Genomic DNA, 27,543 nt, shown 5'->3' with positions numbered 1-27,543 from the left:
GGCCCACCCGAGGTGGGTTGTCCATCATGGGTGAATCTCATCATCCACTAGGTCACCCCCGTCCACATCTAGCTGATGGTGCTCCACACTGCCCTGAATGACTGACGTGACCATGTATCCTGGCTCAAGGGAGTCTTCATCACATCTTGAGTGAAACAATTCATTTCACATTTTTTCCCTTAAACTGGGAAAAGTTTGGTTTGGGGAAATAATATCAAAAATCCTTTGCTGTGTTTTTGATACATTCTGTCAATGTTTAATGTTTAAAATAATTTCTGAGGAAAATTGGTCATAAAATTTATAAAGATAAAAAAATATGAATAGTTAACACCATTCCAAACAAGAATTTCATGCCTAGCCTACTAAAATCTACATTATATCTGAGCATATGAGATTTGAGAAGGAAGAATTTTTCCGAGGGTTTTACACTAAATGTTATCAGAATTTAAAGAAATAGTTGTTTGTATCTTACCAGCTGCTTGTATTAAATAAAGGTCAAGATGTTGCAATGATCAAGAAGTCTTGAACCATAGAGTTGACTGTCTGACACAGATTCACACTGTGCCAAAACAGCTGGTACATGAATAATTGTCTCTACTGGACTGTGATAGTCACAGAATATCTTAAAATCAGCTCCATTGATTTTTCTGCTCCAAATATTCAGTGTGGCATAAGTCAACTCCCTAGGGATTGTTGTGGTAAGGGAACCTATGAATTTTACTAAAACAGTTGCAAATAGGGTGATAGGAGAATTGACCCAACTTAAGCAAAAACTCATCAGTTAGAGGAATTCTTGGCTTCCACTACATTCTCCTTGAAGCCGTACATGGACTGCTTCATTTACATTAAATGCTGTCCCATTTACTCAAGTCCTGGAGGTGGGAGAGATGATCTCCAAGTGTGCAGGCCAGGAAAGCTACTGTGTGATTGGCCAGGATGTTTGGCTAGTTGATATATGCAGTTTCACTGTAGTGATTTCAATATTATATTTCAGAGCAGCAAATATCTTCCCAGCTGGACCCAACTGAGCTCTTTCTCTCTATAGGTTGGGTACTGGGGCCTGGGGGACCATCTCCATGAATGCTCTCCCTGTGACTGTGATGCTGGAGGTGCTTATTCTAACATGTAAGTCAGCAAAATGAATAATGAATTTTTGTACCAATATTCCTTATTTCCACAAGAAAGCACATTCTATTCTGATCTGCCCATGGTTACATGATAAGCAAAGGATGTTGAAAAGCAACAGCCTCAAGAGGTTCAACAGCCTGATTGACTTCTTGTGCCTCATGTGTCTCCAAAGGTGAAATAAACAATCTTCCTGCCTGGGTATCCTACAAAGTGGTGGGATGGATGACTAAAAACTTGTGATTTGACCTGCCTATAACTTTGTGTCATCCTGCAAAGGGAGATCATAAGGTTCTCCTTTTCCCAATTTTTAGAACAAAACAAGAGAGCCATCAAGGCAAGAGGTGGTGACTTGGGTTCCCTAGACCTGAATTTGTTTGTCAAGATCAGCAACAGTAGAGTCCACAGGCTCAACATCCTCCCACAGAACTATTGGTAGTACCCCCATACCTTCACTTCACATTCGCCTCCTCCACATTTCCTCACAATGTGTTCTTTCCTTCAGGTGTTCACCCAAGGATGGACAGTGTGAGTGTCGCCCACATATCACTGCCCGCACCTGCACTGAACCTGTGCCTGGGTACTTCTTTGCTCCATTGAATTTCTACCTGTATGAGGCAGAGGAAGCGACACCACTCCAAGGACTTGCACCTTTGGTTTGTATTTCATTTTCTCTCCTCAGAGACTTCATTTGATGGCATGTCGGTTAATTCAGGCAGCACATACTTGAGATCATGGTTAAGGTAACTGGGACAGAATGCTTTTACCTAAAGATGCAAATCAAAATAGTGTTGCATCATGAAATTGCAGATTATATAAATTTCAAGGACAGAGTCTGTGTTTTGCTTTTCTTTGTATCCCAGTTCTAGCACAGAGCTGGCACATAAATGCAAATTAGATCAAATTGTGACAAAACAGACTCTACTCTGCTCTTTCAGTGCACTCACCAGATAAAATGTGTTTCCTGACCATCTATTTCTCTATCTCCCCATGATACTATAAATTCTAAAGGGGGTGTGTATTGCATGCACCAGTGTTACACTGTTTTCCAGCACAGTGCTGGACACAGAGTAGGGAGTTTATGGATATCTGATAATGAGTGAATAAAGTTTACAAGATTCTTAACAGTGTGGCTCCAGTCAGAGTTAGAAATATGGGACAGGAAAGAGTGATTCAAGATGAAAGGCTTTAAAGGGAGATAGCACATGAAAGAGAGTCCTGAAGACAGGATTTAGATAAAGAAGGGAGGGGACTTCATTCCAAGTTCCAAGGTCCAAGTCATTTCCTGGGATTTCTTCTTTAGACAGTTGGTAGGGAGAGATGACAGTTCTTTTAATGACTAAAATTATAGCAAGAGACTTTCACTGCTCCTACTTTGACATTCAGCTGAGGAGGGTAGGATCAAAATGCAACAATCCTATGCTTGCATTCTTCTTCACAGGTTTTAGTATAGCATCTTTATGATGGCAACTAAACAAAACAACTTTTGGAAGGGAATTTAGACCCATAACTATAAATACAATAGTTCCCATGTTTTAGATAAGAAAATACAAAACAAACATTATCTAAAATAGATGGGCTATTTAGTTACTTAACAAAAATTTAGAATTTGCCAATAAGCTATTAAATAGGATAATATCAAGATACTAAGACATCTCTCAATGGAGGGTTATTGAGTGACCAAAAATGATGGCTTCATTTGTTGGGGGGTCATGTCACTCATGACACGAATACTGATTATTCCCTCCATGGCTTAAAGAAAAAAATGAGGACAGAGAATAGTTTTAAAGGGCAAATAAATAACTTTTCCTAAAAGATTAGAAAGTAACACCTACGGCAAAAGAAAGAAAGTCCAAGATGGTATTGGCAGTGTTTAAAAGGCAGCAATGTGATAACTTTCTTCCTCTGCTGAGGATATGATCTTTCATTGTATTAGAACAGATTTAAATTGGGCACCATCTAATTATTTGCGTATTCATTTGGACCTGTTTACATCGTGCTTACTGTGCTGCTGCTGCTAAGATGGATTTTTTTTTTAAACTTCCACTGGTTTAATACTCTGTTTCATATTTCATATCCGTTATCTCATGTGACTGCCCAATCAGCCTGAGTATTAACATCCCTAATTTCCAGATGAGGGAAAACATAAGAGAAGTGAAGTAAGTTGGCCACAGTCACACAGGTAGTAGACAATGGTGCCTAGACTGAAACTCTGGTACACCTTGTTAGAAAACTCTAATTCTTCCCCATTAACACACAAATGTACAAAATGCTGAACTCTGGGCGAAGTGCAGCATTAAAAGGGATTCATTAGCATCCTTGGTCCATGAGTTCCTATTGCAACTAATGCCTTTGGAGAGATGGCTCAAAATGGGGCCGAGTGAGGGCAGTGCTGTCTGATAAGGAGCATCTAGAAGTATGTGAGGACTTCTGTACCATGAGAGCGCTCTTAAAAATGGACTTAGTACATAGGTAGAATAAGTTGGTCTGAGATTTGAAAGCAAAGGGATTTCAATTGTAGAATAGATAAGAAGACAATCCCGCCAGAGAAAGTTACGAGTAACATCTCAGAGGAAACTCAATACAGGTGTATCAGCAATAGGGCAGGGAGTTAAAATAGAGAAGTGGGAAATAAATTTAGTCTCCTCCTAGTGTTAGAAACTAAATTTTATTCTTTGGGCAACAAAAATCTCATTGAAACTTTCTGAGCGAGAAAATTATGTGATGAGGGACAGGCATGGTGGCTCACTCCTGTAAATCCCAGCTACTTACATTGGGGAGATTGGAAAAATAGTTGTTTGAGGCCAGCCTGGGGAAAAATGTTCACATGACCCCATCTCAACCAATAAAAATTGGGTTTGGTGGCACACGCCTGTCATCCCAACTACACAGGAAGCAGAAATAGGAGGATCATGATCCAGACTGCCGAAAGCATAAACACAAGACCCTACCTGAAAAATAACTGAAGCAAAAAGGGCTGGGGGTATGGCATCTAACAAATGCAAGGCCCTGAGTTCGAAACCTAGTACCACAAAAAAGAAATGATATGGCGAAGACTGTCCTCAGTGTTTCTGCAAACTTAATCTAGCAGAGGAGAAGGCCAGGTTGGTGAGAAGAGCCATCTACAATTGTCCAGACAGGAAGAAATAAATTAAAACGTAGCAGGGAGAAGACAAGGATTGAAGATGGAAATATAAAGGGATGTAAACCCAAGACTGCATCTTAAGGGTAATTTGTTTCATACTCTAATTAGAGAATTAAGAAGAGTTACAATTAACTTTTTCAGTGGCTCTTTAAAAGGATATGTGTGTATATATATCCTTGGTACTTAAAATGTAACCTATAGACCTGAAATACTGGCATCACCTGGGATCTCATTAGAGGCTCAGCCTCATCCTAGACTACTGAGTCAGGTCTACATTTTAACAAGATCCCCCATGATTCCTATTCACTTTGGGAAGCACTAGCTTATTTTCTTTCAGAAACAATTTGAAAGAGAAGAGTGGGGAATGAGTCACTACTCTTCATATGGAAAAAACATAGCTTAAAGTCACAAACTAATGTTGATTGAATAAATACAATATAGAATTTAATACAGTATAGTATAGAGTTAATGTTAATTCTATAACATGTTTTCTATGTAATATTAGTAAAATCATTTATAATTTTGTTACAAGGTGAACACAATTTGTGAAGAAAAGCAAAAGGACAAGTAGATACAATCCCACTGTGGCCTGACAAAGGTTCCTCATGACAAAAAGGAGCAGTAGCTGGTCAGAGATAATGGCTGAGAGTCTGAACAGTGAACTCCAGGATAAATGGGGTTCCCAAAGCAGGTCATAGCTGATCTCAGGGCTGCAAACTCATGGCAAACAACAGGGGCTCCTGTGACATTAAAAATCTTGCTTGTAAAAACAGCAATGAAACAGCAACCAAGAAAGCACCAATATCCAGGATGCAGTGAAAACTGGAAACATGAGACAATTGGAGATTTTAACTAGGTCTTCAGCTGAGCAACCAAGAAGATGATATTTCAAAAACAAAACAAAACAAAAAAAGAAACCCATAATAAGCAGGGATGAAAGAAACTGAAGTTGCAAGGACATGATTCCTCCCCTTTAGTTTGACTGGTAGGACACAGCTATCCTGGTTAACCTCTCATGGGGACCTTAAGGACCAAATTCTATAACTGTAATAATATGAATGATTGCTTTGAAGAGTGTCAATTATAATACCTGAGAATTCTTTGAATCTCTATGCCATGTTTATTGTTTATTTTATCCAACTTTCTTCCTTAGAGTTCACATTGAAACATAGCATTGGCACTCTTTGTAAACACAACAAAACCAGTTGATTGGAATTGAATATTTTCTCAGCTGGGGCTCTGACTAGTATAGCATCTTTTAAAAGACAATCCAATGCATGGCCTTAGGTCCACCAAAACTTCCCATTTGACTACATGAAAATAAAAAGATTCTGGACAACAAAAGAAATGGTCAGCAGATTGAAGAAGCAGCCTATAGAATGAGAGAAAATCTTTGCCAGCTGTACATCTGAAAGGGATTAATAACCAGAATATATAGGGAGTTCAAAAAATTAACCTCCCCATAAATCAATGACCCAATGAAGAAATGGGCAAATGAATTGAAGAGAGATTTTTCAAAGGAAAAAGTCCAAATGGCCAAAAAAAAAAAAAAAAAAACCACATGAAGAAATGCTCAACATCCCTGGTCATAAAGGAAATGCAAATCAAAACCGCATTAAGATTTCATCTCTTCCTGTTAGAATGGCTATCATCAAGAACACAAACAACAACAAATGTTGCCGAGGATGTTAGTACAACCACTATGGAAAACAGTATGGAGGCTCCTCAAAAAACTAAAAATAGATCTGCCATATGATCGAGTAATACCACTCCTAGGGCTATACCTGAAGGAATGTAAGTCAGGTAACAATAAAGACCCCTGCACACCCGTGTTTATTGCAGCATTATTCACAATAGCCAAGCTATGGAAACAGCCAAGATGCCCCACTACTAATGAATGGATTAAGAAAATGTGGTATTTATACACAATGGAATTTTATTGAACCATAAAGAATGAGATTTTGTCGTTTGCAGGTAAATGGATGGAACTGGAGAACTTCATCTTAAGTGAAGTTAGCCAGGCTCAGAAGGCCAAAGGCTGCATGTTTTCTCTCATGTGTGGAATATAGACCTAACACAAATACAGCAATATTGTGAAAAATGGGTCATGGTAAGCGGAGGCCACTAACAGAAGAGGAAGGGTAAAAGAAAGAAGTTAAGGAGGTGAAGATGGTTGATGTACTTTCTATACAAGAATGAATATAGGATTTTTAAACCTGTTGAAATTACCATAAGAAGGGGACAAAGGAGAAAGGAGAAAAATAGAAGGGATGAACCAATTCAAATTATAGTACAAATATACATGGAAATGTCACAATGAAGCTCCCTGTGTAGTTATCTTAAGTAATCAAAAATGTCATTTTTAAAAAACAGAGAACAGAAAGGTAAAACAGTTCCTCTCTGGGGGTTTGGTACCAGTGGGAAGGGGGAGGACACAAGGAAAGGGTGAAGGAGGTGAATGTGTGGAGATATTACGTATGCATGTATGTAAGTGGAAAAATGAGACCTATTGGAACTATTCCAGAAATGGGGGGGACAGGAGATAGGGGAGAATGATGGAGAGGGTGAGTTCAACTATGATATGCTGTAAGAACTTTTGTAACCCACAGAGTGGGAGAAAATATTTGCCAGCTACACATCAGACAAAGGACTGATAACCAGAATATATAGGGAACTTAAAAAACTAAATTCTCCCAAAACTAATGAACCAATAAAGAAATGGGCAAGTGAACTAAACAGAACTTTCTCAAAAGAAAAAATTCAAATGGCCAAAAAACACATGAAAAAATGCTCACCATCTCTAGTAATAAAGGAAATGCAAATTAAAACCACACTAAGATTCCACCTCACCCCTGTTAGAATAGCCATCATCAGCAACACCACCAACAACAGGTGTTGGCGAGGATGCGGGGGAAAAGGAAACCTCTTACACTGTTGGTGGGAATGTAGACTAGTACAACCACTCTGGAAAAAAATCTGGAGGCTACTTAAAAAGCTAAACATTGATCTACCATTTGATCCAGCAATACCACTCTTGGGGATATACCCAAAAGACTGTGACACAGGTTACTCCAGAGGCACCCGCACACCCATGTTTATTGCAGCACTATTCACAATAGCCAAGTTATGGAAACAGCCAAGATGCCCCACCACTGACGAATGGATTAAGAAAATGTGATATCTATACACAATGGAATTTTATGCAGCCATGAAGAATGAAATGTTATCATTCGCTGGTAAATGGATGGAATTGGAGAACATCATTCTGAGTGAGGTTAGCCTGGCCCAAAAGACCAAAAATCATATGTTCTCCCTCATATGTGGACATTAGATCAAGGGCAAACACAACAAGGGGATTGGACTTTGAGCACATGATAAAAGCGAGAGCACACAAGGGAGGGGTGAGGATAGGTAAGACACCTAAAAAATTAGCTAGCATTTGTTGCCCTTAACGCAGAGAAACTAAAGCAGATACCTTAAAAGCAACTGAGGCCAATGGGAAAAGGGGACCAGGAACTAGAGAAAAGGTGAGATCAAAAAGAATTAACCTAGAAGGTAACACCCACGCACAGGAAATCAATGTGAGTCAACTCCCTGCATAGCTATCCTTATCTCAACCAGCAAAAACCCTTGTTCCTTCCTATTATTGCTTATACTCTCTCTACAACAAAATTAGAAATAAGGGCAAAATAGTTTCTGCTGGGCATTGAGGGGGTGGGGGGGAGAGGGAGGGGGCGGAGTGGGTGGAAAGGGAGGGAGTGGGGGCAGGGGGGAGAAATGACACAAGCACTGTATGCACATATGAATAATAAAAAAATTAAAATTAAAAAATAAAGAAATAAATAAAATAAATAAAAAAAGAACTTTTGTAAGTGTCACAGTGTACCCCCAGCACAATAAAATGATAATTTAAAAAATAACTAATTAAAAAGTTTTTAAAAGAAATTTTAAAACTTCCCATCTTCTCAGATATATATGTATATATTTGAGATATAGATATATAGATTTAGATATATCTGTATCTATATACCTTTTAAGTTATGGTGCATTCTGACACTCTTTTTTTTTCAGTACTGGGATTTGAACTCAGGGCCTTCACCTTGAGCCACTCCACCAGCCCTTTTTTGTGAAGAGTTTTTTCCAGATAGTGTCTTGCAAACTATTTGCCCAGGACTGGCTTTGACCCACAATCCTCCTGATCTCTGTCTTCTGAGTAGCTAGGATTACAGGCGTGAGCCACTGGCACCTGGCTCACTCTTGAATCTGACACTCTTGAACTATGGTACGATGATAGATACATTTTAGGATTAGCTAAATTGTCATCTTTATTCTTTTTAAGATATTAGCAACAGCTTTGCCAACGTGCGATGTATATTTCCAGCAACAAGGAAATGATTTCACAATTGAAAGGGGAAATATAATACTGAAGAAAAATCAGAAGCAAAGCCTGCATGCTGATGAACAGAATGAGGTAAGCTATTTCTTAATGATCATTGTCATATGCCACAAATGAGAAACGCAGTCATGCACTTACAACTATGCCTGGTCCTGGGAGCACTCAGTCCATGTAAGCTCGAATATCTTCATGAGTAGAAATAAAGGGAAAAAAAGAACCAAGCTCAAAGGAGCTAGAGTTTCTGGGGGGAAATGTCAATAGCTTTATTTCTCTTCAAAACACAGTTCTAGAAACTGGGTTCTGGAGTGTTGGAGAGTCCAGGCACTGGGAACTCACAAGTCCCTATCATTTTAGCAAGGAGAAATATGGTGCTTGGGAGTGGTTCTCCTCACTGGAGAAGAGACATACTGGTGTGCCCTGGGTGGTTTTGTGTCTGTGCTGTAGATACCATCATGGTTGTAATTGGGCAGTGCCGTACGAGAGCCAGCATGCTGCTGTCAGGGCCCTGACTTCAGTGGTTTCAAACAGCCCAAAGACCTTGTGGCCATCCACCATTATTTACTCAGAGGCCACTGTTGACCCTTATGTTCTTTTATTTCTTCATTCATTACACAGAGTATCTATCACTTCCATGTGCATATGCAGAAATGGATACACTGGAGAAGTAGATGAAAGCAGATGTGAGCTGTTTTGTTCACAAACCCAGCACCTAAAACAGTCCCTCATATGTAAGAGACCTTGTTGAGGGAATGAATTAGCAGAGACAATGAAACAGAAATACTGAGACAGGGAGCCTGCCCTTAAGATTGTTGCAAAAGGAAGGAACCACACACACACCAACAACTGACAGGTGCAGTGGGCTCAGCATCATGAAGAAGCCATAACAGCACGATATGGGCTTCAGACAAAGGAGAAAAACTCCATCCTGAGAGAGTCAGGGAAGGCTTCCTGGGTATTTTTCCTTCTACCAGGTTCATGTGCACCAATTGTGATGATTTTGCTTGCTCCTACTTGTTTCTACTCCCATCCTACATCTCCATGAAACCTTCTCTGATTCTGGGCCATCTGCAGGCCACCTAGAAGAAGAGAGTAGGAAGTGAGTCACTGTTCACCTTCCCTTGTCACTGTGCCTCTGATCATTGATTCTCCAATTTTATTGTGTGTAAGTGTTCCCCAGGGAATTAGTTTGTTTAAAATGACCCCAGAGATGCTTTATCAGGGAATTTGGGGCCAGCCAAAAAATCTGCATGTTTGCCAGGCATACCAGGGTGATTCTGATATAGGTGATTCATGACAGTGCATTGAGAAACCCAACTCTGAGCATCCAAGGAACACTCGTCTCTTGCCTGGAATGGCCACTCTGTTACTGATTTGAAAAACTCCCCTGATCTCTTTAGACCCAATTCAGATTTATCTTTCTCTATCCTTCCCGACTCTGACATTTGGATATAATTAGTTGTTTCCATCTCTGGGGTCCCATGGGTCAGTCATTTTCAAACTGCAGATCATGCCTGTGAGTAAGTAGGCCATAGAGTCCATATTGTGGGTTGGTTTAGTATACCTGAAGAATACATAATAACATCATATTCCTGTGAGCCTTTTTGTTTCAGTTTTATATAGGGGTGTGTATGTGTGTGGTCACTGGCAGGTTAGATTTCCTGAAAGTGGAGACTGGTGGGGATTCAGTTGCGTGTGTTTCATTGACAGACTGTTCACCAACTTATAAGGGACTGAGGAAAGTAGGCTGGGGAAAGGGGAGAAGTGAGGCAGGTGTGGGGTCTGGGGTAAAGTCTAGCTTTTTCCTGGTCGCCTGAAGACGCTCTGAAGCATAAATCACTGATCACACAGGTCACTGAGACCGGAGGCCTCTTATATTCCATCCCTGCATCCTTCAGGCCTTGGTTGTTGATGGGGATCCTCTCAGGAGAAGTGCCTCTCATCAGCCAATAACAATTCTCAAGAAAAGAGGGCAGTTGTGAGCCACAGCAGCCAACAATCACAGGAGAAGACTATACCAGACCAGGAAAGGGCCACACGCCCCCAGCATCTGCTAAAACCCACTCCCTTTGTTCTCAGACCATGTGCAGGGCCCAGTGCAAAATAAAAATGCAGTTCCTTTTGTTCAGCAATCATAGCCAATGAGAGTACTAACATGTAAAGTTTTTGCTTGCTTTTATGGTTTTTCAATAAGTTACAGTGTTTTTATTGGTTATTTTTATTGGTCATTCTAAGTAAAGACACTAAAATTGTTAATTTATAGTATAAATTTTATCATTCATTTTGTATCATGCAGTGCCAATTTTAACTGCAAACGTAAGAGCTTTTCAGTCCTATGTAGAATCACTGAAGTTACAAAATTCGTATTCACATCTACATTGTCAATTTGTAGTCATATATATGTGTATATTTCATTCTTACCAGAACAGTGGTCACAACTGAACTCAACCGCCTTTACTTCACTTCTTGATATGTTTTCTAGAACACTCTGTGCCTTCAGCATGCTGGTAAGGAAAGACTAGAAGGAAAACAAACTATGGGGCAAAAGAACTTTGCCCAACTTCTCCTTCCTTCTTCCATCATTTTTAGAGGAAGTCATTGGCTACTACATGGAGGTAACATGAATAAGAAAGGATATGATAGGGTTCCTTGATGGTTACTGTTTCTTAGAATGCCTTGCCTTCTTTTGCATTCAAAGCACATTTTGGTTCAGACAAAAATCTTGGCTTCTTGGAGCTGGTAGCACTCCCTTTTCCTCAGTCATAGACATATCACACTTACCTTTTATTAAATTTGAGTCTGGTTGAACTCTCATGCTAGTAGAGCCACCAAAATTTTGGGCCCCAGGAGCACCATGTGCACCACATGTGAATGAGGCATCAGGCAGCAGACACATATATTGTGCATCTCTCTTCTTAGAGTGCTCCAGTCTCCAAAAGGCTTCATTACCAAACAAGCTCAAAGATAAAATTATTATTTCTAGATGGTGACAGCAGAGTATTAAACCAAGCATGGGACCCTTCTCAGTTTGGGGGCTCTGGGAAGCTAGACAGTTTGCATGCCCATGGAGCTGACCCTGCCCATTTGTCTCTTATGTTAAGTTCACTCCACAAAGGCACAGCTTCTCCAGGATCCTGATTGGTTACAATTCCTGGAAGAACTTATCAATGGAGATTAGTAGGGCAAACTACAACTTCCAGTTGCTGCAGATGGTCCCCAAGCTGTCATCTATACTCACTATTTTCCTTTCTTTTCTCTACCCATTCTAGATTCCCCTTGCCTTCAAATGGTATTTCTAGCAGTGAGATGATTTATATCTTTATCACTCAAAGTTCTGAGCCCCAGATCAAATCATATATATAGGAGCACCAGAGGTGTCCCATTGGATTACCTCAAAGCCATACATATTCCTTATGGCCCCATTCTATAGCAACAACCCCACGAGGTATAGTAACTCTCTCCTGTGGCTGCCAGTCTACTAACATGGGAAACCCAAGTGGTCATGCAGCAACCTATGACTTTAGGGTTCTTGGAACTCTTTGTCCTTGCCCAAGAATTAAGACCTCCAAGACTACAGAGCCTAGAGTTGCCAGGACAGGAAGGCCCAATTCCCATGGTCACTGGAAATGGTGCTAATGAGTAGGGCGAATCCTATTTAGTTCCCAGGCTCGTGTATTCTACCTGTTGGAACACAGAATCACATAAAGGCCATTGGTTTAAGGAATATGTAACATCGGGAAGAATTCCACCCCATCTCATAGGGTTTCATTTCTAAGCTGGTGAAGCTGAAACCTCAGCTGCATCTTTAAGGGACTCCCTTCTACTACCATCCCAGGTTAGTATCTCCTAGGTGGTAGGGTTTTTGTAAGAATAGTAGATACCAAATTCATGTGATTCCCATGGTGCTTCTTTTGCTGGAAAGTGAGCTTCTTAGATTGAAGGGATGTTGTATTTTCCCATCTTGATAAATCAGACCCTCTGAGCCCTCAGACAGTGGTGCTGGCCCTGGTCTCATAGTGGCTAATTCTCACTGTGGGAGACCATAACATCACTATAAGGGATCCCTCACTAAAAGGGATCAGTGTGACACTTTGTAGAATATCTGGGTGATCCAGACCCCTTTGGGATTATATCATGACAGAAAGCAGAATTAACAGTCCTGTAGCCAGACTGTGAACACACACTATTGCCTATCCTGAGTGAATGCAAGCTGCTGTTTTCCCCTCTTCCTATGAATATGGAAAACACATTTTGTCTATCAATGGCTGGATAGCAAGTACCAGAGGATGTATTAATCTGCTCCAATAAAGACACTTCATCCAGCACTAGAGCTGAAAGTGGGCTACAACTTGGTTAAACTTGTAGCCGCTCACTTCCATCTGGCAGTTATCCATTCAGTTTTTGCAAGTTGGTGATATGATGGGAACTACCACCACTTCATCCTTAAGTCTTTAAGAATGGCACTTTGAGGGCTACTCCTGATTTGCAATAATGTTTTTTATTTACTATCTTGTCTAGCGGGGGAAAAACTTTCGCAGGCTTTTACTTGGCTATTCCTACCACAAGAGCTCTTATTTTATGAGTCCAGTGCGAGTTGCAAAGTGTGTCTATCCCAATTACATAATCAGGAATTAGAATTCATGAAATGATCAATGAGTGGTGCTATAAACTCAGAGAACTCACCAAGGAACAGATCTGGCCAGCGCCCCTTTTATTACCTGATTCACATCTCCCTGTTGTAACCATGATGGCACATTGAGTATCTGGTTTTTGGCCTCAACTCAGATGCTGTATCCACTAACACTGGAAAATGCAGATATATTTCCTTCCCCCAGTGGACAGTTACTTGAGTACTTAACCATAGGTCTCTTTGAGGAATCAGTAAGAGAATCACGCTTGCCATGGTGTTGAAGAGTCCTTCCTTGTAGGGACCTGGATCAATGGATTCTGGAACTGAAAAGTCAGATCTAGAAACTTGGAAAAGGATCATATCTTTCCTCTGGAGCAGCTGACCTTGGTTTTCTGCTGATTTATACTTGCTTGCTCACTCTTAGTTATATACATAAAACAATATTTTTGTTGACTGTTCATCTGTCTTGCTCCTAGAAACATCATGTTCTATTAATCATCTCTGTAGAAAATTCCTGTGGGTCAGGCCCTCTTGTCTTCCATTCCAACCTTGCTGCCCATGGTAAGAATTAAATCCATCTTGCTTTTGAGAGTAAGTGCTGCTATTCAGCCTTTGCTAGTTTGTTATCCTGTCATTTGCACTGATAATAAGGAACTCAGTTTTGTAACAGTATATCTTACCAGGCTACAGAGGCAAGTCAATGCTCAGCTTCTCAGAGATGCTGGTACTGCCAGCTGGTACTGTTTTGGTAAATGGAGGGTCCTCCAGCTCCCAACCAGGAACGTAGTTAACCGGTGAGTTTTCTGGTCTTGTATCTTAGATGCATGCCTACTTCTCTGAAACTTGTATCTTTTGCTCCATAGCCTGCTGCATCACTTCTAGCATCTCTGTTTCACTTAGTCTGAGCCATGACTTTTACTAAGTTTCCTATAGCTGCTCTAGCAACAGATCCATCTTCCAGGGCCCCTCCCAGGCTATAAAATCCTAGATCCCAGGAGGCTTCAAATCAACAAACTCTTCCTTGTCCAGTTTCATTCATATTCTGCTCCTCAGGATCCACACTTTGCAGGGGTTGGCACCAGTGGGGGAAAGGTGGTGAGGAAAGCGGGTAGGAGGGTGAACACCATGCAAAAAAACATATAACACATGCATGTAAATGCAAAAATGATACCCGTTGAAACTATTCCAGGAATCGGAGGAGGAAGGATGAAAGAGAGCAGTGGAGGGGGGTGAATTCAAGTATGATATATTTGATACATTGTAAGAACCTTTGTAAATGCCACAATGTACCCCCACCCAGCCCAACAACAAATGGAAAAAAAGGATCCACACTCAGCTGTTCTCTCCAAATTACTCCTGGTACCTCTCAGCCGACAGCTCTCTTGCTTATAATCCCTCTCCAAGATCTAGCACTTCCCCTCCTCCATTAGGCTGACCCTAATTATTGGCATGTGATCAGGAGAGGCAGCACAGGTAGATCCTGAGGAAATCATGCATTTTCTTTTGAGGAGCATGTGTTCCTGCATAGTCTGCAAATGTATGGGGATGGAGTAGGGGGGTGCTCTATTTTTCAACAAGGGTGAGTGGGTTTCGTCTGCAACCTAAGGGTGTAAGGAGAACCTGAGGCTTTGAGGTTCCCATATGTATCATTCCATGTCTCAAGATCCCACTGCTTCCTAGTGAGGCCTGACCTTGACAGAAGTAACTTACCTAGGCTGGGAATTCACCTTCTCTGAAGTTGAGTGACTATGTCTTGTGACAACTCTTTCTGTCCTCTCACTAGATGAGATTACAGTCTCTTTAAACATACCCTCTGATTCTCACACTTTGCTCTAAATTGGTGGTTGATTGTCCTGGGCCTGTCACTTCCCCTCGTGAAAGGCATTCAACAACAGCCACCTTTTCTACAATCCTTGTAGTTCCTGGGTCTCCCATATCTCTCAATCCCAGAAGTAGTGCATAAGCCAGTGCTTCCTCTGTCCCTTTTGTCTGTCCCAATTCTGAACAAGTGACAGTTTTAGCAATTGCACCACTACTTCTAACTAGTACAAGTTACACACTGAATCCTCATTTCCAGATGAACAGGTGAATTATCCCCCTCTAGAATTGCACCATAAGGTCTACTTAGACCAGCAAACTGTCCGGTACCTTTTCTAGGTCAGGTGCCTTTTCTAGGGCATAAGACAGGATTCAGCTGCCTGTGATTTACTAAGAAGCGGTCTTCAGAAAAACTTAAGATAGTAAAGGAAAAAGAGAAGAGCGAAGCACAGAGGAAGATGTGGTCTTAGATTTAAAAAAAAAAAAAAAAGCTAAAGTTCAGAAGAGTTCAGGAGCATAAACTGCCGGCAAAGTTGCCCCGCCCCTTGAGATGTCAGGGCCAGCCTTTTACACCTGTAATCTGTCAATCATTGGCTGCACCCCCACCCCACCCCAGGGCAGAGGGGTCAGAGGGAGGTGTGAATAAGCAGTTCTCTGGAGCAAGGGTCACTGTGCACTGTTAGCTGCAACTGAGTGCTGGGTACACCAACCAGGCAAAAGGGATCTGGAAGGGTCACTTATTGTGTCTACTGTAAGTGCTAGAGTATTTTTTAAATGTTTGAAAGACATTGCATGGGATGACTTTACATATACCTCTGTCTATTACATCCTAATCTGCAGTACAGTTTCTTATGTTTCTGTCTCCACTGCAAGACGCTACTTTCCATGTGGCCAGGCTCTGTCCCATTCATCTTTGTATTTCCCATTCAGAGGCTGGCACTTACTTGTTACTAATTAAGCATTTATTAAGAAAAGGCTAGGAACTTAGGGCAGTTTGGGAATAGATCACAGAGCAACTTGAACTCCAGGCTAGATACTTTGAGTGTTATTCTGTTGGCAGTTAGGAAGAGTTTGAAATGCTTTATTGGCAGCAGTATGTAGTGTGTGCTGGAATAAGGACTGAAAGGAGAGGATAGCCAAAATCTATTGCAGCAACACAAGCAAAAACTAACAAAAGGCAGAATTGGCATGGTGGCTATGAGTGTGGAGAGATGTATGCAAAAGGAATTAAAGAATATTACCTACAGGATCCAGATGACATCAGACTCACATCCAGTAGAGAGACCATCAGGGGTTCTAATCAATCAAGTGTGTGAAGAGTTTTGTACTTACATGCCCTCCTGCAGATTCAAGAGCATTTCTCATGTTTGTATGGAAGAAACATCTAGAAGATAAATCCATGTGGGTTTTCTCATTGCTGTGCACAATTAGGCAAACTCCCTTATCAAAACATGGAAATATTCTTCTCCCTCCATATTTTGGCCAGAACTCTGTACTCATTTCTAAGAAAACCCAAGGTTGTCAATCAGGAATTTCCTCAGTTAATTGAAATTAAAGTGGCTTCCAGTGACCCTGCTTTCAAATCCATCTCTCTGTACAGTAACCCATGTTTCAGAGCTGCAGCTCCAGACGTTATTCTCAGATGGATTCTGGACTGTATCCTGGTTGGAATAATTTATCCATGACTCAGATGGATTATATACACACCAGAAAATCCTTTTTTTCTCCCTAAACTCTTTCAAGGCTTGACTTTAGGGAAAGAAATTTACATTTCTCTTGGTGACTTTTGGCCAGGCGTCTGCTGTTCACATTGTTTTCCAAAGACCCAATCCTGAGAATCCTGTCACTTGGACTGGACCTGGATTTGCCAGGGTTCTCCCTGGGGCTGGCTTGAGATTTGCTGTCAACAACATTGCTTTTCCCATGGACTTCACCATCGCTGTTCGCTATGAGACTCAGGTAACCTTTACCTCCAACTTCACAATGGCAGAAAGCTGAGAGAAGTATATTCTTGAACTCTTTCCATTTCAGCCTTGCTAGAATAGGTGCATCCTAAAAAGACTTGCAAAAAGTAGAACATCTGGAAAGCATTATAAACCAAAGGGTTTCCTAATGACATTGACGTAACACTGAACTGTAGGCACACAAACTTTATCCATGCAGAGAAGCTAAAGTTGGAGTTACAAGTTTGAGGAATCAGTTTTAAGGAAGTGGTGACTGAATGTTTGTATAAGAATAAAAAACAACTAAAAAATAACACAAATTCTGACCTCCTGAGACTCTTTTTCTGAAAACATTAATAAGCCAACATATGTGCAGAGATTCACTCGAGGGGATACAGCAGAATCATTGATTTGCATTTAGATCCTTCCCTGTAGCATGAAAAAGTCCAAATGCAGATGGTCCCTCTAGCACCCTACTACCCTCTACACTACCAACCCCCACACCTCTTGAGGAATGTCTGAAACAGAATAGAAACCGACTTAGAAAAATATTTGATCTGGAGCAGTAGTTCCTAGCCTTTTCTTGGGTAGTCTGAAACCAACCAATCAACCCCCATGAAAAAATGTTTTATATGGCTAGAACGGGGAGTGGTATTAGAGTCCCCACAGCCCCTCCAGGGACCACATTCTGGAGGCGGTCACTGTATATTACATGATCACTGCTGGCCCACTTTAATAGGACATTTCTCACAAATGAAAGTCAAGGACTTCAATGAACTTGACTGGTGAGTGTGAAAGCCATTAGAAAAGAAAAATATATATTTACTTTTTCATAGAGTATATCCCTGACAGCTTTAAAAGCTTTCCAAATTGCAAGGCTTCCAGAATATAGCTAATTTTCATCTCTCTCTCTCCCATCCCTCTTCCCCACCCCTTCCCTATGTCGAGTGTGTGTGTGTGTGTGTGTGTGTGTGTGTGTGTGTATGAGAAAGAGAGAGAGAGAGACCTTTAATGAAGGATTGAGATTGTTATTCTTTGTTCTGTGATCCAGACCCATGCTGAATTCATCAAATGTTTTGGAGATAAGGGTTGAAGATTAGACCTGTGAGGAAGGCTGGGGGTTTTCTAGGCCTGTGAGAGAGCTGGGTCTGAGAAAAAACCACTGAAATATCTTTCAACTCCAAAATGCTATTTTCCAAGTGAACTATGGGTTGCAGTATCCAATGGGTACAGGAGTGTGTGGGCATCCTCCTAGTGACATGCTGTGGTGTCCTGCCTGTCTAGACTGCAGCTGACTGGGCTGTCCGGATTGTGGTCCACTCCGCTGGAGTGAGCAAGCACTGCACGCACAAGACTCCACAGCAAACGCCTCAGACTTTTGCCTTACCAGCAGCGGCCAGGTAGGCTTGGGACCCCACACGTCAAAAGTTTGTAAAAACAATAATTTGAACCCAGGAACTAAGTGGGAGAAGAGCCGTACTGAAGGAGACTATCGTATTTATTAGGCACTTACTGTGTGCTGCACCGTGCTTTGTATTTAATGTTACATTTAGCCTTTGTGACAACTCACTGAGGTGACTGTGTCTTCATCAGATGAGGAGAGAATTGAGAAAAATTCCTCAAGGACTTGTCCAAGTCTCATCTTCAGTGGACTGCAAGACCAGGATTCCAGCCCAGATAGCCTGGCTCTCAACTCACGTGTTATTTTTCCTGTCCCCCAGATGGCTTTGAAGTGTGAGAATGTGAAATGCTGGAACAGTGAAATATTAAGTAGCGTGCTCGACAGCTGAGAGTCCATGGAGGAAAGAGATTAATTTTGAAGCCACTTATTTTGTCTCATCAGAGATCGTGGCAAAATGAAACCGAGACCCTGTTGATATTAGCACAGTGGACACGATGAAGGAAGTCTGACCCGCGCTTTCTCCAAAGCGGTCATGTCCACAATAGCCAGTAGTTTGTGAGACTTGGCTATTTGACATAATCCATGGAAGAGCAACAAGGATCTAAGTGGGAGCTTCTTGCCCAGTCAGCTCAGAAGTGCTGGTGTACACCCAGACCTTGCCACAGCCTCATGGCAGAGCCCTCCTTTCAACTCAAGTGGATGCCACCAAATACTGTGGCCGCTTAGGAATTGTGCTTTTCTCTCTAACGCTTTGCTCTATTTCCCTTAATACAGAATCGCGCCGCTTCCCACAGCCATCTGTTTAGAACCGGATGTGCAATATTCCATAGACCTCCACTTTTCTCAGCCTTTGGAAGGTGGGCCCTACACGCATCCCCACATCCTGGTTGATTCTGTAAGTATCTCAGAGCTTTGCAGGTATGTCCTTCTCAATGGAGGGCCATTATAATTCCACTTTTAGAGATATTTATTGAAAAATATAAATGTATCTATTTAATTACACAAGTCACCTAATAGCCATTGCAAATTGTGTGTAGCAGCATATCCCGGGAATGGCTTGTTCTTCACAGCAGCATTGTAAGGTACCTGCTGTCATTAGTTCACAAATGGGGGCACTGAGGCACAGGCTTACGGAGAAGGTGAGTGAGGAGTCAGGAATGGGAACCATACTGTCTGCCTCCATATCTCTGAGCCACTACAGTGTGCTGGCATTGCTGAAAGTTTGGGGGAAATCCCACCACTCCAATTATTATCATTTTGTAAGTTCCTATTTTGTACATGTATGCTTTTGTATCATTGTAATCAGAGGATCCATACAACTACACATTCCGATTTTTATACTTCACATTGCATCTTTCAGAGTTTTTTATGAGCCAGTTGCCAGTGGTTCATGCCTGTAATCCTAGCTACTTGAGCTACCCTGGCCAAATAGTTCACAAGGCCCCATCCCAACCAACAGCTGGGGATAGTAGCAGACATCTGCAACCCCAAGCTACACAGGAGGCTGAGAACAGGAGGATCATGGTTCTAGGCCAGCCTGAGCAAAAAAGTTTACAAGGCCCCATCTCAAAATGGAGAAAAGCTGGATGTGATAGCAACATGCTTATCATCAGCACAAAACAGGATGGTGGTCCAGTCAGCCTCAGCAAAAAGCAAGACCTATCTCCAAAACAACCAGAACAAGAATGACTGGAGGCATGGCTCACGTGTAGAGCACCTGCCTAGCAAACATGAAGCCTGAGTTCAAACCCCAGTTCTTCTACCAAAAAAAGGTTCTTGTGGTACTGATGTAGCCTTCTTATCACTTGTGAGAATCATGCATGGTATTCTGAGTTTCTTCCTTCAGTATCTGCCATCCACAGAACAGAGGTTCCTTCCAAACCTCTCAATGGTACAGCCTGTCGATCCAACATGGCCACTGGGCAGAGTTTTGGCTTTGAGTACATTTACTGAATTTACTTATGTGTTGCCCATTCATGGTCATATAAATAGCTTCTATTTTTCATGATTATGTATATTTGATACATATTTTTAAATGTTTATATATACATATATATGTATATTCTTTCTGGAAGATATCCCTCAATTAGTTTTCTGGATCAATAATATTTGAAATATATGAACACATGCAAGTATTAATTTTATCCCACCATTAGCAGAAGTACATAAAATTATGTGGGGTTTTTTAAAGCAATTTTGTGGCTCTTGAGCTACAGATGCTGCTTGTAAGCCACCTTGCTCAGAGCCTGCTCCCCCTTTCTTGGGGAGTGTACTTTCCTGCTTCCACTCGCTCTCTCACTCTCAATAAAACTCTGCTACTACTTTGCAAAAAAAAAAAAAAAAAAAAGATAAAATTGCTTTGCTAAAATTGCATTCTTTAATATTTGTGAGATTTTCTGATTTAATTGGTAAACTACAGCCCTACAAAGTTTTATTGGAACACACTCAAGCTCATTTGTTCACATATCATCTATAATTCCTTTCAAATTAAATGCACAGTTAAAAAGTTGTACAGAGAAGTGGAAACTTCAAATGCATTCTTCTTCTGGTAGTACTGTAGTTTGAACTCAGGGATCTTGCACTTGCTGGGCAAGAACTCTACCACTTGAGCCACGCCCCCAACCTTCTATATTATTTTTTGATAGTCTCCTGTTTTTGCCTAGGGGCCAGCCTGATTTTCGGTCCTCTTACCTAAGGCCTCCTGCATAGCTAGGACCACAGGCAGGTCCACCATGTCCAGACTATTTGTTGATTCAGTGTCTTGCTAACATTTTTTGCCTAAGCTTGCCTAGACCTAGGTCCTCCCAATCTCTACCTCCCATATAGCTGGGTTTACAGGAGTGAGACACCTCACCCAACTAAAGTATATCCATTTGATCAACTTTCAAGTAATCATTATCTTACATATAGCTTTTAAAGAGCCTGAACCATGAATAAAAATTAACGAGAGCAACCTGATCTGGGCAAACTGTAAGAAATCTTAGAAGAGGCCCTAAGTCCCTGTTTGAGGTCATATTCCCTAAGAGCAGAAACTAACATGGGGAGTCAAGTGCTCTGCTTATTGAGGATATGTCCTGGGAAAAGAGGACTGAGGGAAATAGGAGAGGAAGGGGAAGGAACCATGCAAGGTCGTGGTCTCCACTGGAGTGTGGCTTAAGTCTGGTCCCACAGGAAGCTATGGAGCATGAATTACACCAGAGTAGAATCCACCTGGAGGCAAAGGGGTGGTCATAAATGCACCCAGCTCATTGGCTCTGGGCTCACTTCCACCGCCCCTCACCCCACCCCATCCCTTGACATTTCTAGTCAAGGTGGTTGAGTGCTATTTTCTGGAGAAGATAACTGAGAGCCTTTAGGAGCCAATACCACAGCAGCTGGAAGACAGGTACTCCGACCTGAAAAGAGGATCCAGGCTGGGCAGCTACAGTGTCCATGTAGTCCCTGACCCAGGACATGCAGTAGGAGAAAGTCTTGCACATTCCACTAGTACAGATGAATGTGGCTCATGCCTCACTATCAATTTTGCCACTCTGGGAAGACGCTAGGCCACTTGGGACTTGGCCATTTCAGAGTTCGTGCTCCTCAACCATGATGAAGTGCCTTTACATCTAAGACCAGGATACATACCAAAAAGAATAAATCAAGCCACTGTTCAATGCCATTTGTTTGTCAAACACAGTGAGATAGTGAGACTTGTTTTCAGTTACACAGATTACATGATACCTGCATTCATAAAACTGTGTTTAGGTCCAAAATATATTAGCATTCTAGAATATAAAACTTCTCTTCTTTATAAACTTGGAACAGACTACACTTGGTTAAACATAAAGTCCTTAGAAGTTTCTCAAACAAGTGAGTCATGGCATTACAAAATCCTGTAGCTGACAGGGACTCTTGTCATCTGTTCCATCTACTGAGTTTCAGTAATGGTCAACTCCAAACCAGTTCTGAATCACAGCTGTCAATAATTTCTGGTCAGCTGTCCCTATCCCAGTCCTGCTGTCTTCTGAGTCTCTCTCACCTCCACAGTGCAGAGTCACTGTAGTATCAACTTAAAAAAACAACACTAGAAATGCAAATATACTTCCTATGGAACAAAGTTAATGAAACCCTTACTGTTAATTACTGTAAACTAGATGAGGTGGTAGGCACAGGTGTAAACATGACATGCACCCCAACCCCCACCCCCACCCCCAGAACTCATTTTCCAAAGGAGAGATGCAGACAAGCAGACAACAATAGTATGGCATGCAAAGTCCTGGGAGTTGTAGCAGGATAGTGGCCTGAAAAGCTCAGTGTGACTCACACCTCACCTGAACCTATGTCCCAGCAAGTTTTCAGTTATAACAAAATACGTGATAAAATCAACATAAAGAGGAAAAGTTTACTTGGGCTCACAGTTTGAGACAGTTCAGAATATCATCAGTTGGTCCTGTCACTTTTGGGGCCATGGCAAGACAGCACATTGGCAGGGAGCTATGGTTAAGGTCAACCTTAGACGGAAGAGAGAGGAAGAGAGAGAGGCTGGTTTATTTTTCTCTGTGAAGTCAGATGGAGAAGAGGCCACAACATCAGCCCAGACTGCAGGGATGATGAGGCTAGCGGTTGGAGGAACCAGGGTACTGTGATTTAGTCACCCAGGGTTGAGTCCCACCCATAGGTATGTCAAAGAGAGCAATTAGAAAAACACTGGATGGGGAGGGTTGGAGTAAAGTGTCCTGGACAAAGCAAAGAGAAGACCAGGGGAGATTTATCTGTGCCCCGAGGTCAGGTCTCCTAACTCAACCTGCAATACTTTTCTTTAAGCCCAGGTTTTCAATATGACCAACTTGATATGGCCAATGTACTTTACAGACACACCCTCTACTATATCATCCAAAGCCATTCATACACATTTTAAATAGTAGTAGGTCATAATTGAAAGACTTCTCAAAAATTATAACTGAATAGCCTTTCTTCACATAGATGTTAAACTATAGGTGATTTCTGCATGAAAATAAACTTATAATGATCATTTATCCCTAACCAGCTATATGGCCCCGTGAAATGTTGCTTTTATGGAGTGTTAATAAGTGCTATTTGGATATAAGACCAAGTGATTAAATAACTGTGGAAACACTGAGTTTATTTGTTATTTTTTAGCAAATTGACATAGTGCTTTACTTAAGCTGTCTGTATGAAGGAAAATAGTATGCCTCCCTACCATATACAAGAAATGCTGAGTTCAAAAACTATCTTTCTTATAGGACTTCCCAGAGCCTCTAACATTTTAATCTATACTGTGAATCTTCAAGAAGCCAATATAGTTTGATGTAGAACTCCAGAACCTAGAAGAAAATTGGGTGGAATCTGAGTTCCCCTATACCATTACAAGAAACTGTGTCTAACCAGGATTTCTTAATTTATCACAAGTAGCCAAGATAAAAGACTTTCAACTCTAAGAAAATTTTATTATCAAGCAAAAAGTATAATAACATTGTCAATAAAAAGATAAAACCTATTTTATTTTCTTTGCCATGAGTCAATAAGTGAAATACCTAAAGATTTCTTGAATAATTGAGAATCATAGTCTTCAGCCCTAGACAATTTAAAGAATTGAATTGATTCTCTTTTAAACATTGTTCCCAGAAATCTTTCTTTTTAAATATAACAAGTCTCTTGGACAGAAAAGAGTTTGAACTTGAGTCTTCCTTTCTCGTTATCCCACAAGCTTAGCCTTGTTCCCCACATCAATTCACTGGCGAATTTCTGCAGCAAGCAGGATGTGGAGGAGTACCTGCTGCACGACTGTGCTGAAAACACCTCAGAAGTGGGACCTCAAGTGGTCCCTGGTGTGTGTGAAAGGCTCATAGTCAGCATGTCTGCCCAGCTGCATGATGGGGCAGTGGGTGAGTATCTGCTTAATGGCTCTGCTGAAGCAATGTTAGTTGTACAAATGCTTTTTGGAGCGTGATGAACCCATTTATTTCAGCATCCACTCCAAATGACAAAATGCCATCTCTCAGTGATTAGATACACAGGTCAGTCTGCTGATAGGTTGGAGTCACAATTCACAGTATGGTTAAGTACACAAGACAGGAACCTTGTTGCCGCATTTGCTTGCTGGAGCAATGGTCCTAAAACATTCACTTGGAACCCTAGAATTTTAAGACTGTAATGTTATTAACTTGCCCATTTCACTTAGCTTTAGCAGAGGGTTTCTCAACCTCAGCACTACTGACACTTTGGGTTTGATAATTCTCTGTTGTGGGGGGCTGGCCTGTGCATCATAGGATGTTTAGCCACCTCCCTACCCACCTAACACCAGTATCACCTTCCCCAAATTATGACTTCCCAAAATGTCTCTGGCCTTTGTCAAATGCCCCCTTAGGAGGCAGAATTGTCCTCCATCTGAGAAGTGATGCTTTAAAGTAAAACCACGTGAGAGCCTGGACTTTGTGAGTTCCACATAAATACTTTTTCTCTTGGAGAAGAGCTATGGCTTCAGCACACCCACCTCTCTTGAAATATGTGGAATAAGAGAAATAAAAGATTGGGAAGGTTGTATGTGGTAGACAGGTCTTCATCACTATGACAAATGCCTGGCAGCAATAAATTAAAAGGAGGAAAGACTTATTTTGGCTCATGGTTTCAATCAATGGTAGGCTGGACTACCATTGTTTCTGATCCTCGGGTAAGGCAAAGCATTATGGCAGAAGGACGTGGAGGAGCAGAGATGCTCACCTTATGGTGGCCAGGAAGCAGAGAGAGACAGGAAGGGGCCAGGGACAGGTATACTTTGCCAGGCTACAACCCTGGTGACCTACTTCCTCCAATTAGTCATCACCTTCTAATTTCTCCCAATGATACCGTCAACTTCTGAATCTACCAATTGGTGAATCCATGGATGAGGTCAGAGTCCTCATGATCCAATCACTTCCCAAAAGCCCCACTGCTGTATTGGGAACCAGTCCCTCAGCACATGAGCCTTTGGGGACACTTCATATCTGCACTGTAACAGGATACTCCAGCACCAACATACATCAGGAACTGAAGTAATAATGATACCAATAGTAACAATGACATTAGGATGATCAATTATTTAAAACAATTTCTTTTAAGCCTTTAATCTGTTAAGCACTCACTACATGTCAAACACTGCTTAAGTACTACACCGCTAGTGTTGCCTTTGATAAATACAACAATCCCACAAGGTCAATCCTGCATTTTCTCCACTAAACAGTTGGGACAGTTGAGAATGAGAAAGGCACCATATGAAGGAGCAGTGAGCCCCCACCTTCACCTCCATCTCCCTTCCTTTGTTCCCTGCAGCCTGCAAGTGTCACCCCCAGGGTGCGATCGGGTCCAACTGCAGCCGACTTGGAGGCCAGTGCCAGTGTAAACCCTACGTGGTCGGACGTTGCTGTGACAGGTGCTCAGCTGGAAGCTACGGTTTGGGGCATCATGGCTGTCACGGTACGTAGCAAAAAACAAGAGGAAATGTGCTCGCTGGTAATCTTGGCATTTCAAAGGCATGGAGAGGGATGTGGGAAGTTTTAAAGGAGAGAGAATTGGAAACTCAACAACGTTCTTCAAACTCTATGTAGATTAAATGTGCTGAAAACTTTTCTACCATCCTTCATTCTTCCACTGACCGATGGGCACTGACTGTACAGAACTCTGTCAGGAGCCGTAAGGAATGAACAAAAGGCAGTCCATGATTCTGGGGGTTTGCAGTGTGCATTAAATGGGAAGTAATCCAGGTAAAAATGGGAACACCAGGAAGGAAGTTGGCTGTGCAAACCCAGCTTTATGATCTAGCCTGAAAGTCCAGTGGCTGGAACAATTATGAAATTGGGAATTCAAGAAAGAGACAACACTGTCATCATAAGTAACACTTTCCCCACTGAGGATATTACCCTTCTGATCCTGAGGTCACAAACAGACCTGTAACTCAACTGTAGTTGGTAATTCAGCAGTCATGTTTGTCACATTCTGGTAGTCAGTTCTCTGTCCACAAAGTAAATCATTAGTGAGAATATTATTGCCTACAGAAACATATCTTAGGAGCCACGAAACCTACAGGCAGATTAAATCTCCTTTTACTCATGATTCAAAGAGGTGATCCCCTTCCTGGCCATTGCTTGGGCCTGACTGCCTACCCAGCAAACAGTGCTTACCTCAGTCCATTCTTACTTTTCCTTTTTTTTTTTTAAGTTACAAAGTGCTTGAGATACACAAAGGGATCTATACAAAGAAGCAACTATTTCTTCTGTATACCACCCTACCAAGCAAACAGGCATCACATTTTGAACAGGAAAGGTCAGGATTCAGCAATTTATCGTGAAAGGATTGGCCCTCTACTACCTCATATAGGAAAAAGAAAAATCTGACTATCCTGAGAAGAGTTCTTCCATGTTTTACCTCCTCAAAGTTGTACTTTGACTTCTAAAATATATGGAAGTTTAAGTCATTGAAAACATGTTGCTTGTTCGGTTTCTCTGTGTGAACAGCAGATATTCATAAGGCTCAGGTGTTCACAACCTGCTGCTTATTGAATGAATCATGAATCATTATTTAACAAACATTATCTGGTATTTGTTACATGTTAGGGTTTGTTCTGAGCACATTATAAACTCACTCTTTTCGCTTGGGTTGGGACAGGGAATACAGAATCAGAACTGTAATTCTTCTGCCCCCACACCATTTTTCCCCATCCTAACATCATTCTCTTTGCTTTACCCAGCATGCCACTGCCATCCTCAAGGCTCCAAGAACACCATATGTGACCAAGTAACTGGCCAGTGTGCCTGCCGTGGAGAGGTGGCAGGCCGCCGCTGTGACCAGTGCCTGGCGGGTTACTTTGGGTTTCCCAGTTGCCACCCTTGCTCTTGTAATGGGTTTGCTGAACTTTGTGATCCAGATACAGGGTCATGCCTATATTGCAGAGGCTTTACAACTGGAAGAAACTGTGAGAGGTACAGAATTCATATGCACTTTACTTTTAGATCTTTACATGTTTGCTCTGATTTCATAATGGAGGACCATTGACTAAAGACTCAACAGTGTGTAAGTGTAGAATGACTGCTATGGGTGGGGGAGGTAACT

At 41.5% G+C, this 27,543-nt stretch overlaps 1 protein-coding gene across 8 annotated transcripts in view; it reads left to right on the top strand.

Moving 5' to 3' along the window:
• The window catches only part of Lamb4 (laminin subunit beta 4), a 103,194-nt gene that overhangs the window by 37,565 nt on the left and 38,086 nt on the right, over positions 1 to 27,543 (top strand). For all 8 annotated transcript variants that reach the window (XR_012445210.1, XM_074064993.1, XM_074064994.1 and 5 more), the window contains 9 exons: positions 1,046 to 1,125; positions 1,631 to 1,781; positions 8,610 to 8,741; positions 16,906 to 17,070; positions 18,339 to 18,454; positions 19,231 to 19,351; positions 24,167 to 24,344; positions 25,768 to 25,911; positions 27,182 to 27,413. Coding sequence is in view for 7 of the 8 variants with exons in the window: in XM_074064993.1 (XP_073921094.1) it covers positions 1,046 to 1,125; positions 1,631 to 1,781; positions 8,610 to 8,741; positions 16,906 to 17,070; positions 18,339 to 18,454; positions 19,231 to 19,351; positions 24,167 to 24,344; positions 25,768 to 25,911; positions 27,182 to 27,413 (1,319 nt within the window). In the remaining variant the exon portion in view is untranslated. The remainder of the gene's footprint in view (positions 1 to 1,045; positions 1,126 to 1,630; positions 1,782 to 8,609; positions 8,742 to 16,905; positions 17,071 to 18,338; positions 18,455 to 19,230; positions 19,352 to 24,166; positions 24,345 to 25,767; positions 25,912 to 27,181; positions 27,414 to 27,543) is intronic.

This window comes from Castor canadensis, chromosome 2, assembly GCF_047511655.1.
Source record: "Castor canadensis chromosome 2, mCasCan1.hap1v2, whole genome shotgun sequence".
Lineage (NCBI taxonomy): Eukaryota > Metazoa > Chordata > Mammalia > Rodentia > Castoridae > Castor > Castor canadensis.
The sequence above is the reverse complement of the archived record's forward strand: the minus strand, read 5'-3'. Positions and strand labels throughout refer to the sequence as shown.